Below are 20,238 nucleotides of genomic sequence, written 5' to 3'. Positions count from 1 at the left end.
TCGTTGAATAAAAAAAATAGTGAAGTGAAAATGAAAATTAATATTTGTAATCTATTTATTAAATAAAATAGTCGCTAATTAAATGAGAAAATTAAACTATAAGTAGGTATACTTGTTTTTTTAAAAATACTTAATATTATACTGATGAGGGTGGTATCAGTACATATGTGTAGGATGTGGGTACTGGGTAGTATGTAGGAACATATACTATCTATCCATTGTTATATCGATGTCATCCGGAGACAATTTTAATCATTCCTAATCTGAACACGATCGTTGGCTCTCATTCCTAATAATAATTAGTAATATTTTAATAATAATTATACAAAGAAAAAACATAATTCACTACGACCCCTTTTTGCTAATGTTGTCTGTCACTTATGCTTTAAAGAGTTTTTCACTTTCTCTCACGTTGTTTAAGCGTTTCTTCAAGTTGTGACGTCAGCCGCCCAAGGTCTTCCTGGCCGTGGTTGATGATGTACCGCCCCCGCTTACCAGCGCCGCGGGGGCGGCTCGCAGGGTCAGTCGCCGTTCACTGTCACCGTCGTCCAATTCCATGGACTGCTGTAGTTCTTCTGACTGTGGAAGAAGAAAAAGAAATTTATTAGTATTGCGTATGTTTTACAACATTATGGAGTAACTATCACTGGCGAAGAGTGGATGTAAATCAGTGGTCTCCAAGCTCAATAAGAATGTGAGCTACTTTCAAAAATTGAAATTGTCTGGTGAGCTACTTATAGGTACATACGTATTCCATCTTTATATTTTTTATCATCGTTTTTATCGTACCGTACATAATATTATTTATTACTTAAAATAAATTTGGACATTGACTTCAAATAAAACATAAAATGCGTACTTTAATTATTTATTTATAAACAACATAATAATTGAAAAATATCTTGAAATAAGTGTGAGTAAAAGTTAAAATCCGTTTAAAAAAAATCGGTTAGGTACATGTTCAAACACGCGCGTTAACATTATTTTACTCCCTACTTCATTTATCGTTTGTCAATTTATGGCTACGGCCGTATGTTGTAGCTTAGCCACTGGGAAATGCCAATAGAAATGGCGTATTTAAAAAAATACTACCTTATTCTTAGGTCAATAATTATTATAAAGCAAACATTATTCGTAGAATGTTTATCACATTTGAATGGTCAAAGACATAGCTTATAATCAGTATCTTTAAAATTATCTTTAAATGTGTAAATCTTGCCCATTTTTTGAATAATAAAATGCCTAATTCTTGTCAAATTTGGGATCACAGAGATTATCAATATAATTTTTTATTGTAAATATTTCACTATAATAATGTCGACATAAATTCTACTAATGGTTTTATAAATGCTTTTAAAAATTAATAAATATAAAAAATCTTAACACCACTTCACATGGACGTACTGAAATATGACTATTTATTCTAAAACATTAGAGCGAGAGGTTTAAAAGAATAAGTACTATTTTATGTAATAAAAATACTTTATGCAGTCATCAAATGTTTAAAATAAATATAAAGGATAATAAGACTTCAAAATTATGTAAATAGATTATCTACAATGTTTAAGGAATGTCCAGGATCATGCTTTGAAAATAGCATAAAAGCTCCATTTTGACGTACGCTTAGCATGTGGGCCGTTAAACCAAACCATAATCGATAAAAAATATTTTTCTATCTATAAAACATCTAAATTAATTATGTATGGGATACCAGAAGTAGGTATAAACAAGAGCTGGAAGCTAAACCCAGCAATACCAATAATGACAACGGAACTCATCGCGATAAACGAAGCAATTAAATACACTTTAAGCGATGATTTCTCGGCGCAATCCGCTGTCATTTTAACAGACTCCAAAAGCGCTTTACAACATCTTGCCGCAGCAACTCGCTCACATAACAGTAAAACCATAGCATACCACATCCTTGACCAGATCGACGCCAAGAAAAATAGAGGAGGAGATATATGCCTTCAATGGATCCCATCGCACATGGGCATTGAGGGAAATGAAAGGGCAGATGATCTGGCAAAGGTAGCCGGCCATTCAGGGGTACCATATCAGTGGATACCAGAAAACCTGGACTGGAGGAACAGGGCACACCATGGGCAAAAGATTTGATGTCCTCATGGGAAGAAGCGAATCGCAGCTCTGCGATGAATGTCATGTTTTAGAGGACATTGTACATATAGCACTGCAATGCCCCAAATATGAAGTTCACAGAGTACAGCTGCGAATTGCAGATATCTATGAGAAGGTCGACGAATTGAAGGGTGTCCTGGCGGTGGGTAAGACGGAAGAGCTAGGCAAAATTGTAAAGCTATTTAACAGAATAGGAGTGAGGACCTGATCGACGGATCCCCTTCTAGAAGAGAAGAGGCGATATGACAGCGAGTCGCAGTCAAAGCCTCGGTAAAATCACAAAAAAAAAAAAAAATATGTATGGTTTAATGACATAATTTTAAATATTTTATAGATAAACGAATATTTTTTGACTATTATCTACTATGGCTTGGATTGGGCAGGGTTTAATTGAGTTTTAAAAAACTAACAAATATTATTTGCACATTGTAGACGTAGTTCAATGAAAACAAATACGTTTGTTTGCCTGACAAAGTTTAGTGTAGGTACACTAGTGTGCACTATAATACCTCCACCCTTCGCTACTGCAATTATTTAGTTATCACTTTATACCTACGCAATGTTAATTGTATGTACCTACCTATAATATATAAAGTACAGAAGACTAGCATGTTAATTTTCAATCAAATTTGTTATATTGTTTTAGCTTTGTTATGAGAAGTTTTAAGCTGATTGCGTGTCAAAAAACGCTACGTTTAACGCCATAATCTGCCAGATGCAGATTTTGCAATATATGCCTATACAAAAAATGTTAGATCTAGCAAGAAAAACGCTGTCAATACAGTAGAACCTCGGTTATCCGGACTAATTGGGGATGAAGATGGTATTATATTACCGACGTGACTCTTTCGTCTTTGTATGAACCACATAAAAATACACTCATCAACTTTTTTATTTCCTGATTTTTTCATAACTTTCCGCTCTGAGCTTCCATCTCCTGACATTAAACAATTAGCAAACTTCATAATAGCTGTTTCACTTTGTTTTTTTTTTATATTCGAGACAGTTGACGTTCCGACACCATATTTATTAGATAGATAACGACCCGAGTCACCGCGCTTCAAAGCATCGATTATATCCAATTTGTCTTGTAATGAAAATAATTCGGATAATCGAGGTTCTACTGTATATTATACATAATATGAAGGCACCTCGTCATTTATATTAGTATATCCATTTTTGGCTAATCATCTGACTGATTTGAATTAACGAACAATATATCCATGACCTTGATTTATGTCCCCGTTGACCTCTTTTTATTGAAGAGGTCACAGTAACAATACATTTACATTATTTTAACATAACGCGATGGCATAATGAAGTGGTACATGTGGGTGTAAACAAGATAGTATAATGTCGTATATGTAGATGTATATACTATTGCAATAATAATTATTAATAAATATGAGTTAGCATAATTGTGACACTGTAACCGTGTTTAGTAAGTATGTGTATGACCTAGGTATGTTTAAACGAGAAGATCAAAATTGTTGTAAGCAGCACTTCGCAGTTTGCAGCATATTACGATGTATTTAGCAGTGTTATAGCCCCGCAGTTTTGAGCCTATCTTTGTATTCTTATCAAGTATTAACGAGCAACGTAATGAACGTCTAGATGCATTTGATAACGATTTGGGGAATGTGACAACTGGACGCCAAGACAATTGGATGCCGCACTGTCGTAGACACGTAAACAGAACGTAGAAGATGAATTTTAATCGGTTTCTATCTACTACTTAGTAGTTTTCATTAATTTTACTCTTAACATAATGTTTTTTTATTGCAGATTGAGAATTACCATGCCTAAGGCTTTATATAAAAATAAAAAACTCATTTTTCGTTGGAACTTAAACATATGAACGATTAAACCATTATTTAAGTGTGCATATTTAAATTCTCACCAACTATTAAATCATAATATACCTAATAATTTAAATACAAATAATAATATTAAATGTTTTTTAAAGTACCTATAAGTACATAACGTCTATTTAATTTCGAATTGCATGGCGTCCAGTTGTCTCGGCGCCAATCGTCCTAGACCCAAGATTTGCCTTATCGGCCACTGTTCTTATCAATCTAACCGTCTGGATGCAATGCATCGTAATGGCTCATTATTTCAAATCTGGATATTGTTTTATATCCACTTTTCTTATCAAACTAAACGTCTGAGAATGCCATGCGTAATATTAATAAAGTCTGTTTTATATAGAATCAAATTACCTTTTTAAATTAGTACTATTTCAACCTTAAAGAAGGAAGCATCGACTGCAGATCAAATCAAGTTATTGTCCATAACTTAATCTATTATAATATATATTACATTCTAATAAAGCCAGTTTAAAATATAAAATGTGTTCAATTGAAGTTGATCTTGCCATTCCATAACAGCAGTGATATCCCTTTTTTCTATAATCTAAGCCCTAGGCATAGTTCCTCCCTTAAGCAGAATTAAAATGCGGTACTTACCTACTTCTACCCTTATTCTAAGATTGTTTGTAAATCTAAATATTCCTGTACTATCATCAAACGAAGATAACAGAATGTCGCCGACAGTACAATAAAATTGCAGTTTCCGACAGTCTTAATGCCTATTGAAATTTTATAATGTGCTTCATAAGTGAGTTAAATAATTTGTGTATCTTTTAACAAACCAAGATGACGCTGCCAAATAGCTTGTTTTCATTACCTATAAATACCTATAAAGTTTGCTAGTAATCACATTAGAACTGAGGTACCACCACTCCATTATCGTTAAGGGTGCCAGTGGATTAGATATAGTACCTACTACTTGTATCAGTCTTTATTTCAAATTTTAAACTTTTGATGTGAATATCGACTGAGTTTTATGCAGGTGCTCCAATATTAGCCAGCAATTCTCGGACAATAATAAGTTTCCGAACACGTTTATGTTTTTAGGAGCACAATAAACGCTGGCATACGCGTGAGTCCCAAATGGTGGCGCCACTTTTTCGTCAAGTATATACGCGTCGCATCTACATATAATATGTATGTATGTAAATTGGATACGAGTTACTAATCAATGTACGACTAAAATAGTTGAGTTCGTAGATAATATTATGTTGACAGTAAGGTTGTGATAGTTAAACATATCGTACGTAATATTTTCCGATAATCCTACAATACTGTTTGTTTGGGGTCTACCATTTTGAACAGTCAGTAATCGAGATGACCAAAAAATTGTGTTAGAAACAGTGCATCTTTCAATAATCTTTTGATAATGCAGGGATTTACGTATGGCTTAATTATTATTACGCCGACCGTCGTGGCCAACGTTTTAACACTATTTGCAATAACACGCAACGATTCAATTGCAATTGTTTTTGATTGGTTTAAAATAAACATAGTGTTGCTATTATTAAAAATATAGGTTGACCGAAAACTATTTCTTCGTTAGATTGGTGGCAATGTTACGCCGAATGTGCGAAATTGAATATTACATGAAATGGGCAAAATTTTGCCTAAATCATGAAAAATGCAAGCCCGTTGCCTTATTCATAAATTAGACAAAATATCTGGAGAGTGCGTGAAATCGGCAGTAATTTTTCTGCCTACTTCATGTCTTGGACAAATTAGATAGTAGCGCTACGGTGGTATTTTTTGCAACTAAACTAAATGTATCAAATGCTCATGCATTGGTCAAAATGTACATTTATATTATCTATGGTCAAAATAGATGATCGCGCTCCGTGGTGTTTTTTGCAACTAAACAAATGTGTCAAATGTCATTGATTATAATATAAAAATATACCAATCAATAACTACAATGACGTTCATATCCATTTACTATGCGCAAAAAAATTCTAGAACTATAATATGATAACGGAAGAATTTTATTGAAAAGTATTTTCGCGATTTGATTCGTGCTTGGGTATCAATTGTGCAATGGTCGATTGAATGTTTGTGATAGTTTGTTGACACTTGATAGCTAACCTCAAAATGGACATTCAGTTGAATAATTTAATTCAGAATTACAAAACCTAATCTAACCTAACCTAACCTAATAATAATAATATTATATTATGTCCAATTATAACTTACTAATAAAACCATCCGTATTTAATTTACTTTTTCTTCTGTCATGTTGACAGTTCAAGAATTCCATACCGTGGCGAATTCATGTACTCAGCAGAAAAATTACCTAATTCATGAATAAGGCAACAGGCTTGACTATTACATGAATTAGCCAAAAATTTCCCATTTCATGTAATAGTCAATTTCGCACATTCGGTGCAACAGCAACACTGAACACTATTCCCGCGCAAAATTTACGTCAAAACTGAGCTATCAAACCTAGTGGGCGGTGTTCGGAAATGTTCGTATGTTCTCGGCAACCTTCGCTTGGATCGGGACGACGAAAAATAGAATTTATCTCACTTTACTCACGATCGCTCCCGATCCTTGAAAACCATAGAGAATAAATAGATTTTGACAGTCGTGGCAGACGATCGGGCCAGCCCTTAGATTATAGATACATACCTACATCCAGACGCAATCTGCCATAATTTGAATTTTAGGTATCCACTACGTTCAATCTTTGGAATAAAATTTTCCCATACTATTGAATGAATAGAATACTTTGTTGCAAAGGATTTGCCAATTTTTGCTTAATATTTATTACGTAAGTAAAGATGGAAACAAATAATTCTATCCTACGTTATGTATACTAACGTGTTATATGGTCAATTATTTTATTAAACAGTTGACAGCCCTTGAATTAGATACCTACATAATCAAGGATTAATCAATACAGACAGACAACGACAAATTAGAGCTGGAAACATCTGGTGTTATAAGCCCTCATCTTGGCGTATATCATTGTATAGGTGTGTATTATGTATGGATGTGTGACGCAAACAATATGGCGGAACTGTCAAAATGTGGGCGGGTGGAAAATACGACTAGTTCTGTGACAGAATATTATCAAGGCGCCCGCGGGACGAAAGCCTGGATGTCATGTCGTGTATTATGTCACAATGTGACGGCAGGGATGGATTGTTGGATTGGAAACTGAGAAATATTCCGGTTTGATAATGTAAAATAATCTAACGTTATATTTATTAGCATTTCTATCCCCGAGGATAGATACATCACAAGGAAAACATTCTACAAACAGTTTAATATTATAATATGTACCGACATTATATAATTAAATTATACATAGTCGAAAATAATAGACCTATCTATAATATTAATATTTCGTAAATACATTTTAGTTCCAAGTATGACATTATGCTTATAATATAGGAAAGGATATTTTTCACTAAAACTGATATAGTAGTATGAACTGTAGATAGCAGTGGCGTGGGGTGACTTTTCCTTATAGGGATGATGTTTAAAAAATATACTTATATAGTATTTTCAGACTGCTTATTATATTCATAAGCATTCCAGTACATTAGGTAGGTATATGAAGATACCTAGTATTTAGCACATAGTAAGGTTTTGTGACCAATTGTATATTTATGAGTTACCGATATAGTGTGTGGTTTTCCAGAGGATTAGCTCTGCTATATTTTTTTATGTAATATTAGAATAATATTCAACTATTAAAAAAGGTATATTAAGGTTGTTAGGCTCCCGTGGTGCAGTGCGTAATGCGATGGCCTTTCATCCGGGAGCTCCGGCTTCGATCCCGATGAGGTCACAATATATTTATGTGATTTTCTCAAAGCCTGAGTGTTTATGATTTCTGGGGGTGCACAGCGTTAATTACAGCATCCGCGGACCGCACGCCACTGGTGTATGGCAATGATTTATATTAGTGAAATATGATTTATATTAGTGAATATATAGCGCCATTTAGTTTCACTTACGTAACGTGAGCTAAACTTATGCGAGGGCGATACAAATAGTATATTTTCTGAAATTTAAATTGTCACGAGGAATTTTATGAACACATAATGAAAATGTTTTTAAAACCCATACCGCCCACCACGAAAGCTGGAACGCCCACTAGTGGGGGATAGGGACCAGGTTGACTACGCCTGAACTAAATGAACATTCTATAAATTTTATCAAAACTGTTTACGATCGAGGTACACGTACAAATTTAATGTTCTGATCTGGACTAGAGTTAAGATTTTGGTACTTTATAACGATGCGAACGCATCACCTGTTTCATGGGAAACCGACATCATACTGTTATGCATAAAATCAATGAGTAGATAACAGATTCTAATTAGAGAAACCGCAACTTCCCCTGATAACAACAGCATCCTCTCTGATATCAATAATATTGTTAATTTAAACATTGATTCAATTATCCTAATTAATTCCAGAAAACCACAAAACAATAATATAATGTTATTTGTGTTGATAATTAGAAGTTTCTAGAACATTATTTCTTTCCATATATCTACCATTGTTCTCTGTCAACCATTGTACCTCTTGTATTGTAAGCTGGCTTTCTGTCAGTTGTAATATTAGTATTACTGTAATTCTTCTCCGTTTAATAAATCAAACATCTATCAAAAGTTCTTCTCTTTCAATTTGATATCTCCTGTGAAGTTTTCCGCTCTCTTTTCGCTATTCCTGACAAAAAAGAGACTTTAACAGAGTCCTATTTCCATAGTCCTCTGTAATAAAATAGCAAATAATACATTAACACGTATAAAGACTATTTAAATTCGTAATTACGAAATCTAAAAGAACTAGTGAAAGTGATAATCTATTTTACTTAAACTACTCCGCTTTTTGGGGACGTAACAGTACGTAGGTATTTAGTTTCCCTTTTATTTTATGTATCAATGTCTTTGTCCTTCTCAGACTGTCTTGATTATAATATGTTTTGCTATTAAATAATACATTACGCTGTCTTCATAGTAATAGTACGTGCGTTGGTTAACATTTCTAAACTTAATATAAACTAAAACAATGAAAAATATTATGTATTTCATCAATCACTATGTATCTATACAGAAATCCACCCCTGTCATGCCTAGTTTACAATTCGAGAAATATCAGACAGTAATATGTCATTTTGTATTTCGTATTTTGATGAATTATTATTTCCATGGATGGCGGCACTATGGCAATGTGACACTTCTGGCTAAACTGTCAAATCATTTTTGAAATTCGAACGAAGCCTTATAATTAAATTCAATTTATTTCGAGGGAAAACCAATTTTCATGGCACAGAATTTACCCAAAAGTATGGAATAACGAAAGATTAAAAAATGTATAATACCTACATAATAATATTATATCAGATAATGCCATATAAATTAAAAAGGTAAATTAATGTTCATTCGATAGCCATTCGTTCGACCCGTTGGGTAGGTATCTGCTCTAAATCAAAAAATCATTGGAAAAAAAAAACAACATGACTTGATTATTGCCAGTTGCAGTATTCAAACCCAGGGACGGCAGGTTATATGAAAGTATGGTGAAGCAGGCAGGTTATATAAAAAAGTATGGTGAGGTAGGCTGGTAATCAATTTGCCGCAAAGTTAACGTTAACATTATTAATTATGGGTACGTTATAATGACCAAAGTAAATCCTCCGTGATGGCCTGCATTTTTTTTTTATCGCGTCGCTATTTTTCGTAAGTTGTCGGCTATTACCTAATTCTAATTGTTGGCCTGCTTCATTCAGTTGTATTAGAAAGACAATTCCATACCCCTCTTTATATTTAATACCTCTATGATTCAAACCTATAAATACTGCTTCAAATACGTACACTCTGTCTCTACTCCACGGTTGGGATATAATGCCAAGTATCTACCTGATGACATGGTGTTAATTGAGACCAAAATTAAATTTCAAATCGAATAGGTATAAATGGATATTTCAAACTGTCTGCTGCCACGGCTGTCAATTTTCATAAAATGCAATGACAGCGAAAGGGCTAATGCAAAAATAATCTAGACGCCATATCAAGTTGTTTCGATGGGTAGTTATTTATTATTTGATGACATCGCGAGTGCATTATAAATAGAGAAGTAGGCCAGTCTGTCTCGTGAAGACTGCAATAAGTTTATTTCTGTCCACGTGCTCTACAAGCGGTCAGCTAGCTAGTGGCGTACACAACATCTTGAGATACTAGGGTAAATTACAGGAAGACTGTATTTAATCGATGGACATAATATGTTATAATATAACATATCATATTATAATAAACATCCTTAAAACTGACAATGAATGCCTGACACAAACGGTGAACGGTATCTACCGAGACTAGGCAAATATAATATGTGTTCTTTCCTAATACCACACCAGAATTGTGAACGCAGTTCTTACACAAAGGGTTTACCTTTACCACCGGGGTCAGTTAGCTTATCTAATATAATCCCAAAATATACGTATGTGACGAAGCATAGTCTACGGATCACATCCCCTGGAAGTGTTCTTATTTACGATGGTTGAAAAGAAAGAGTCACTCAAATCTGCCTCACACCCAGTTACTGTGACGTGATTGCCACGAGAGAAAATATGTTGGCATTTAGTGAATTGGCAACGTCATTTGGTAAGAAAGAAGGCCTCTTCCATAAGTCAAACTGAGAATAGTGCATGTCATGCATAACAACAATTGTAGCTGGGATGTTCATCACACAATTTTGACTGTTTGGGGCGGAAATGGTGTGAAGAATTTGCGGGTATGTCGACTCATATGCTTTGGCCGTTTTGCGAATCTGGTGCGTTTTATTAAATAAAAACAACAATACAATGCAGTTCCACCATGAATTGACAGTTAACAAAATAAAAGAAATGGTGAAAGTGGCTTATAATGTTCACACATTATTTTATATTCTGTTTTTGTTTGCTACATACAAAATAATTATTGAGGACTATGTTGGTACAATGTGCAGAGGATTGTGCGGTTTCAAAATGGAGTTGACTTGAACTGAGAGTATCACGGAGAGTAAGTTTATGTATGCATACTGTTCACGTGGGAAAAGTGAGGAAAGATTAAAAAAAAAAAACTAACTTGTCAATATATACAATTAAGCAAAATACATCTTAAACGTCTTAGCTTAGACATACATAATATCACTCGTGCTGACATCAATTCCTTATACCAACATACTCCTTAATCTATGATAAGATCATTAGCGAGCGTGTGGATAGGTGAAGCCAGAGCTCAGTGATAAACTCCAAGTTAAGCTGATAGTGGTTGAAGAAAAACACGAGTTTTGTATTCCATGGAACGGGTCATAGAGTGGGTGACGTCAAGATGATCGTCAACCGTCCAAAGAAATGACAGACGTACAAGAAAAATAAGTATTGAACTTATATTGTTATGTTGTGCGTCAGTTTATTTATTGCACATAGGTATAATGTATAAATCAGCTGAATTATTGATACTAGTTAACTGATTTTATATTGATAACAAAGTTTGGACCCCCCTTTCTTGTATGTCACTGCTTTTGATTAAAAATCCGTCTGCTAAAGTATGTTCATCACACCTAAATAACTTAGCCTGACAGCTGTCGGGTTAGTTCTCGATCATTCTACAATCTAGAATATCAAATCGGTTGATAAATAATAGTTAGGAATTTACCCTTTCAGCTGTTCCGAATTTAGACACAGGTCAGTGAAGAGGAGAGACAATGCATTTACAAAAATATCATTTTTAGTGTTTTATTTAGCTGTGTTAATCTAGTGCTGAGCTCTGGATAAATATCCCTAGCTTGCCTCCTTCATACTCATATCTTCATACTGTCAGAGACAAGGTGGAGTATATTAAGGCCGTGGCACTGAGTCGCGAATTACGATGATAGTATATTATGTAGGTACCTACTAGTCATTGACAGTGGCGAAGACTCCATACTAGACAATTATTTAAAGCCTACCTTCTTAATAAATATACATTTAAATAACCTAAAGACATTTTGTAAGGTAAACAATACAAAAATAGCAATCCTTATAGAAGTATTGAATTTAGGATTCACACACACACACATATTATATACACAGCCTCCAAGTCTATCAAATCTTCTACTAACTCATTGAAACAACGGTTTGGCACAATCTAAAGTTTTTTGTCTGAAGTTTGATGGTGTTTATCTTCGAGATATCAGAACTGTTTACTTTACTATATGAAACGAGTTCACAATAAATTAATGAAGATTTTAGATATTTCGTTCAAATTATTAACATTTATTTCAATATGCAACAATAATCATTTTCTATAGACAGTTTACCATAGTATTGCACTCAAATTCGAAATACATATGAGCAATAATTAGCGCTACCATCGAAGTTAACAGTTTCCTATCACGTCCGACTACTATATGATTAGATCTATAAACCCAACTACAAACACAAAACAAAAGAGTTAAAACACGTCTTTATAGTTAATCTGGTGCTGCAGTAAATCGATTTCAAGTCTCAACAGAATGCACAAACTCTAACATGCATACTGGCTTTTCCGCCAACCACACGCATCATCTCAAGCCTGTTATGCAAGCGTATACTACATCGTAACAAACGTTAAATGCCCCTTTTGTGCAGAGAGTATCCCAGGAGCAACTTTCCAAGATCTCAGCTGACATGCGCTAGAGTCAGTGACGTCCCTGTAGCCCACTCATTCGGTAGTTTTACCTAGAAAGTTTCGCGGGAGATTGTATTTGTATGTATTTTGGGGTGCTCTTTTCAAACTTTCACTTTGCTACCTCGGATTTCTTCCGCTCGCACCGGTATTGGCTAAAAAGTTGGAAAATATATGCTTTTAATTAGTTTCCGATTATAACTCTTACTTTGTGTACCTACACCATAATAATTTATACTTTTCCGTCAATCAGTAGAGAAGGGTGGAGGTAGGCTCTTAAGATCCGACATAAATAGTGCATGCACACTAAACTTTGTCAGTCAAACGTATTTGTTTTCATTGAACTAACACTACAATGTGTATAATAGTTTTATTAGTTTTTTAAATTCAATTAAACCCGGCCTAATCCGGGCCATAGCATATAATAGTCAAAAAATATTCGTTTATCTATAAAATATATAAAATTATGCCATCATACTATACATAATTTATAGACAGAAGAATATTTTTTATCGATTTTAGTTTGGTTTAGGCAGGGCTTAATAAATTTTATAAAAACTAACCAACGCAGTCTGTAATGTGTATTCTTAATTCAACGAAACAAAGTGTGCACTATTTTTGTCGGATCGCCCATAGCACACCTAAACTATTATGGTTTGGTTTAGGCAGGTTATAATTCAATTATAAAAACGAACCAGCACCAAATGCAAATTGTATTCTTAGTTCAATGGAAACAAATAAATATGACTGCAAAGTTTAGTGTGCACTATTTATGTAAGATCTTAAGAGCCTACTTCCACCCCTCGCTACTGCCATCAATCAGTAATAAATTCATTGTAATGTTATTTAATATTTTCTATATTATACTAGATATGCAATTACTACACTGTAAGCATCGGTCAGACTGTTTGAGAAATGAGAAAATCATTTGTTTTCTTTCGAACGATTACTTTCTTCCTATATTTTTATCACATTTTGAATTTACGTTTGATACGTTTTGTCCGTCTCCTTCACTCTTATACATTTAAATATTTTCTCAGATCCGTTACAGACAACTCAAAACAAATATACTTATATGTTTTAAATTCGAGCATTGTTGTATGTAAAGAATTTGAGTTAATGGAGACACAATTAATTTCGAGTAGCCATTTTTTAAACGCCATTTTGCGTTGACGTTGCCAGACGTGTACAAAATGGCGGACACAGAGGAAATAGAGAATTTCCCGCCATTTTCGTGTAGCTGGGATGATGAGCTTTTACATCTGTGTCGTGTCGCGTCCACCAGAGCGACGCACGTGACAAGCGACGGGCGGCGTAGTTATTGGATATAGGGTGGATTGAATGCTCCGTGACCACAAGATACTCGCAGATCACAGCGATGATGCAAGGGCTGTATTGTGAAACGGATATCTCTACAAATATCTATTTTAGGATAAAGGAGTCGCTATCTTCTGACACCAAAAAAGATTTATTTAAATACCTAATATGATGTCACGTGTTTCGAATGATCCGTATTTACAATGTATCTTTATCTATTAGGTTTCTTGCATTTGAGTCGAGTTGAAAATTTGCTCGTATATTATACTTCCCTGATACTTTATGAAGGATGGAGAGTCTTGGTTGGTCAGACCTCTCGTGGCTGCTTTTACTTTTACGGATAATTTAAATGTTTATTATAATGACGTGTTTCATAGATTATGTAGATGTCAAATATGACAAAAAATTAACACATATTATGTAGGTACTGCTGGTATGGGTTTACGTAAGGTGTTGATTTATACTTTTCCACTTATTAAAAACACTGATTCAGGGACATTAAGTATTTATTACGTCAGTATATTTCGCTTGACAAGTAGTAGCAATTAATTATTAGCAACATTATTTTATAAACGCACGCTTTGGCGCGAAAAGGTGGCAAGTTGTACTTTTAGATACGACGTTCGAGGCTCGGGGTAGGTTAACGACTGACCGTACCTATTTTCGATCCTTCGTCCACCCAGAAACAGATAACGGTAGTTTCTTTTTGTTTGTTTCGCTGTGCGTGCATCCTGGTCTAACCTCGACTCCTTTACAGTTACAATAATATTATTATATTCCCAACTCTGTCGATTGGAGGATTTTTGATGGGGGATTTAGGCATTATGATATTTGGTATCGGTACATATAATGTATTTATGTATACATATATATAATAACACAAACACAATAGACCAAAACATTGTGTCCTGTGACCAAAACATTCTGACGCGCCTACGCTGGACGGGGCCTGATTGTTATGAGCAGAACGTCAACAGGCAATAATAAATAATGTTAAACATGACCTGTTTTAATTTTAATATTATTAATAAATAATTACAAGATAAAAAGAACTTTTTACATTCAACGTCTTTAAATTTTCTGTTGAATCATATAAACTTGACTTCACTAGCTTAAACGATCAAAAAAAAATGTATATGATAGAAATAATACTGAAATGTCATTTTGACACTCATATTGATTTCCATGGTAACGCACGTATATATTAATAATTTAGTTGTTAGGACCCTAGCAACCAATAATAGTGGATTAGATTACGGATGTCTTCCGAAATAACTTTTCATACAAAACAGAATTAACTGAAAATGAATTTAATTCTACTTAAAAATGGCTAAAAGTATTAAAAATGCATTGGCATCGTGTTCTGATATATTCTAAAAGTTTCAAATGTCTAGCTAGTCGGGAAGTTAGTTAAAAATCGATTACAAGATTTGTACCGGACAAACAATCACCAGACAAATAAGAATATGACCTAATAAAAACGTTGTAAAAAAGACCGACTCCTTCAGAAATATCCGCGAGTACAACAAAGTTATATGGTTATCCGATTTCAACACAGCCACAATTGCTAGTACGGTCCTGGTTATCAGTTTATGACCAGACCACCCTATAAACTGCAACCCCCTAAAACGCCACCAAAATTCGGGGTTCAATCAAAGTTAATTGGAATTTAATGCAGTCTATGTCCAGATTGCCTTGATTGACTTGCACACTATGTTGTTCTGTAATAAATAATTGGGTGTATATTACAAAAAAAAAATAGTTGGAATTTCGTTGCAATAAACACATATTGATTTTTTAGTTTGTGTTTGCTCCATACGGGCTGGGTAATAACCATATTATTATCTTGTCAAAAAAAACTCCGTTGAAGCTAAATATTTCAGCTTATGAGCAAAAATAGTAATTTGTGAGAAATGAATGAGAGATTTTGTCTGAAAAAATTTCCTCGAGCAATAATTATTATAATCCGTGCGATATGTTAATATAATGGTCATAATTGCCTGCGCGATCTATCCGTGAAGCATGTAAAGATTTTCAATACTTACCTACTAAATAACATAATTTTTTGCATAAGTATTATTTGTATAAGTAAGTAACTCGAAAGGGTGGGTTTCCACTGTCCATCAAGATTTACGCGAAACCAAGCTTAGAAGCCTCTGCCAAAAGAATGGGTTTACAAATAAACGTGGCAAAAACTAAATTCATGCCTGTCTTTGTCACACCACGAGAAGTCGCACCAAAGTTAGATATTGGTGCATACAAGTTTGATACGGTCGACAGTTTCATATACCTTGGATCTCTTGTAACTCGACATAATGATATTACAGAAGAAATCAACAAGAGAATCATGTCTGCGAATAAATGCGACTTTGATCTGTTAAGACATTTTAAGTCCCGCATACTATCTCGCCGAACTAAAAGCACTCTTTACAAGACACTTGTAAAGCCAGTGCTCACCTACGCATCGGAAAACTGGATATTAACTCTGCGAAATGAACGAGCCCTCCAAAAATTCTCCGCCGTATATATGGACCGATCAGGGATGGCACCAATTGGAGGAGAAGAGATAATGCTGAGCTCTACGGGCTGTACGAAGATTGCAGCGCAGTTCAATCAATTAAGATTGGGAGACTGCGATGGCTAGGTCATGTGCACCGTATGAATGACAATGAACCGGCAAAAAGAGTGATGTCCAGCAATCCAATAGGACGTAGAAGAAGAGGGAAGCCAAAGATTCGCTGGTTAGATGGAGCTGCCAGTGACTGCCGTATTCTGGGGGTACCAAATTGGAAAGCGGCCACACTGGATAGGGACAGGTGGAGGGAGCTGTTGGAGTAGGCCAGGACCCACACCGGGTTGTCGATGATGATGAAGCTTTGTACCATGTTAGTCGTAGTGATTCAAATTATGCACAAAACTCCTTTATTCGGCGCTCTTCTTTAAATTACAATATGTCTTTCTCCACCGTTGATCTTTTCAATAATACATCTGTTTCGTTTAAACGCGCTATCTCCAAAATTTTGTATAATGGATATTAACCAAATTTAAAATGTATGTATATATTATATAATATAACTTATTTTTGTCTATATTTATTCCTCATTTTTCATATGTAATTTCGTTATGTTTATGCTTTTCTTACTTCTCACTTTTTATTCTTGTAAGGTTAACTATATTATAATTTATACATGGAAACTTTATTGGTTGCAATATAATTTCACTATTCTTTTTTAAGCATACTTTTGTATTCAAAATGTAACTGCTTGTTTCCTTAATAAATAAATAATTAAAAAAAAAATGTGTTGTGTACATATTTAAAATACGTAGGTGTAAACAAATCTCAGTTTGTTTACGTTTCAGTCGCAATCGAAAGAGGGTTAGGGGTGGTGTTAACCCCCACGCGCTCCACCCTATCGTATGAAACGACATGAAGAAGCCAAATCACAAAACAGCAAAGGCCGCTGACAAAAAAAGAACCAAAGCATTGTTTATTATTATTTCTGGAATCTCTATATAACAGTATTTCCCAACCTTTTTGGTTTGTCCCTTTGAACCCATGAAGCATTTTGTGAAATCTCGGGGAACCTCTATCTAATTGATACGCAATTAAATACAGAGGCGTAAATTGCAGAAGAGACATGCAGAAAAGTAGTGACACACTTAAGTAAAGCACCACACCTTACTATTTATAATTGAAATTGCTATGTTAATTTATTACCTATATAGGTATTATGACTAATTAATATTAGTCATTCGTCAAATGAGCTCATTACTGTCTCGATTCTTTAATTTTTATACTCATCCACTGTTGCTAAAAATATTTCCCTCCAAAGTGAAACTGCGCATGTACAAGGTACACTCAAAAAGAGGTTTTAATGTGTATTGGGAATGTATCCGGAAAAGTGCGACAGTCCGCGGTTGAAGCGACGAGAAGTTATATAAGTAGTAGGAGGGGAAAATGCGGTCATTGGTACATTTTGTTAACCCTGCCACCTTAAACTGTCAAAAATAAATTAATATAGGATATTTTTTTTAAAACGACCCCATAACCATTTTTTGTGCGCGCGTCTGCTCTTGCTATAAATTTCAATACTACTGTCCGACAACAAGATCTCGTCGATAACCGGAAGTCGCTGTAGTCGCATATGGAAGACTTCTTCGTGACGTACATGTCATGGCGGCAACGCGTGTTTAAATAATCTATCGGCTCTCTTTTTAGATGTGACTCCTTTTCTTCTTCGCAATAAACCAAAAGTTTACTAATATTAATTGTAATATCACTCCTGATCGTTTTATATATATTTTTATTATAAAAATCATCAAATTACGTAAATCGATAGATCCGTTCACCGCGGAAGCATAACATGTAATGATAAATTTAGGGGCGATCCTCATTTGAAACGGAAGTGCAATTACAGACCTACAAACTTAGCTGAAGAATGGCCAAAAATGAAACTACGAACTACCATAGGACGCCATTTTGAAAATTTCATTCGAATGTCAGATTTTGTCCAGTTACGAGTCTTGATTGGGTAGTTTTCGTCAGTGGCTCCCCCATCCCATTCTTCAGATAAGTTTGTAGGTCTGTAACAGGGAACTCAGAAATAATGGGAACTGAAATGCATAACGAGTAAGGCGAAGCAGGTAACCGACTCCGAGTAAGGAAGAATCCAGGCTAAACTTACACACGTGTCAAGAATACGTTTTACCTCGAATACTGAAAACTGCTCTCGGTTTATGCATTTACGCTCATTTAATGTTGGTGTATTACACACACTATTGCACGTGCATAATGCGTGCTTCATTTTTCGTAGGACACTCACACATTCAAAATACTGCATCAACATGTGGCGTATTGAATATAGCCTATCGATATTCTATTTATTATCTGTTCTGTGGTCTGTAACTAGGAAGGAGGGGTTTGTTAGTTCACAGTTTTAACACGTGGACAAGAAGTTCTTGTTCGACAATACAATAAGATATCTCTAATCAAGTTCAACTTTCAAAATGGTAACGTTAAAACTTTTTTTTTACTTTACTAACAAAAAGACTTTACTTTGGATTTCGTTTATAAGTTGATGCGAATTCTCGCGGAACCCCTGTCAAGGTTCCCAGAACCCGGTTAGAAATCAATGATATACATTGTTTACTAATACGCCTGATGGAAAGAGAGTGTTTTCTTGACACGTGCCTTGACGCCATGGCAACGGAAAATAACAACAACAGAGAGTTTCCTCAAACAGAAGACATACCTATACATATAAAAGACACAAGTATTGAATTCGAGCATTAAAATGTCATGTGGTAGGTTTTTAAGAGTGATTGATGAGTATCGAATAATGCTTTTTAATATTTCGTCAGGACACAAAGTACCTAAACTGAATATCGGAAGACAATATTGTTATCATTAGAGATTATAATATGGGTAGTTCACAATAATAAAATTATGAATTAAGTCCAATTTTTATAAAATTCGATTTTTTTGTTTCAGTGGTTAGATAAAACAGATTTCTATATTGTGTGTTAATATCACAATCTTATCTCTACAATTTTCCGCATAAATGGCAATACTTAGTATTGATAAGACATCAAATTTAATGTGAATCATGCAGTACTCGAAATAGAAAATCTTACGAACCGGAGCGCTGAATAATCATTCAAAAATATCAAATTATGTTAAATATTTTTCGGATATCATAAGGGCGATATGCCTAATAATCAGGGTTTCATTTATACTTGAAGGGGCTCTGCGCTAATACACATTACCCCCCCCCCCCCCCCAACACAACATTAAAATGTAGTTTTTTTTAAATGGATTCCTACTCATTTTTGCAAAATCACTTGTTTTTCGTCAATTTTCTTAGAATTGGGCTCCTATCTTCAAAATTCTAGAAGCTCGTACATTTGTGTATTCCTTTGCTGCAAGGTTATGGACCTGTAGCCCCTTTAGCCATTTTTGTAAACACATCTGAAGTCCGAACAGCCTATATTATATTATAGACCTTATAGGAGTAATCATTAATAAATAATATACATATTTTTTCAGCGCCCACAATTTTTTTTTCCACGAATCAGTTCTTACAACTTTAAAAACTACACACCTACATGCAATATTATCTCAATAACATGAAACGGAACGCAATTTTCAAAGAATCCACGAGCCGGAACGGTATCTTTTAGAATTTCACGAACAGGAACGGCGCTCCGGTGCGTTCCGATCTATTTCGAGCCCTGGAATCATGTCCATTTTGACAGTTCCTTCAGCAGTA

At 34.6% G+C, this 20,238-nt stretch overlaps 1 protein-coding gene across 1 annotated transcript in view; it reads right to left on the bottom strand.

Moving 5' to 3' along the window:
* Nucleotides 1–406: 406 nt before the first annotated feature.
* LOC147073947 (uncharacterized) overlaps nucleotides 407–20,238 on the bottom strand; it is a 241,029-nt gene continuing 221,197 nt past the window's right edge. Inside the window, exon 3 of the mRNA XM_085944707.1 lies at nucleotides 407–579. Within this exon, the coding sequence (XP_085800833.1) occupies nucleotides 522–579 (58 nt within the window). The 3' untranslated portion in view covers nucleotides 407–521. The remainder of the gene's footprint in view (nucleotides 580–20,238) is intronic.

This window comes from Rhyacophila brunnea, unplaced genomic scaffold (genome assembly GCF_057557595.1).
Source record: "Rhyacophila brunnea isolate RB1 unplaced genomic scaffold, BYU_Rbru_1.0 scaffold_17, whole genome shotgun sequence".
Taxonomy (NCBI): domain Eukaryota; kingdom Metazoa; phylum Arthropoda; class Insecta; order Trichoptera; family Rhyacophilidae; genus Rhyacophila; species Rhyacophila brunnea.
Note: the sequence above shows the minus strand (reverse complement) of the source record. Positions and strands in the feature narration are given on the sequence as shown.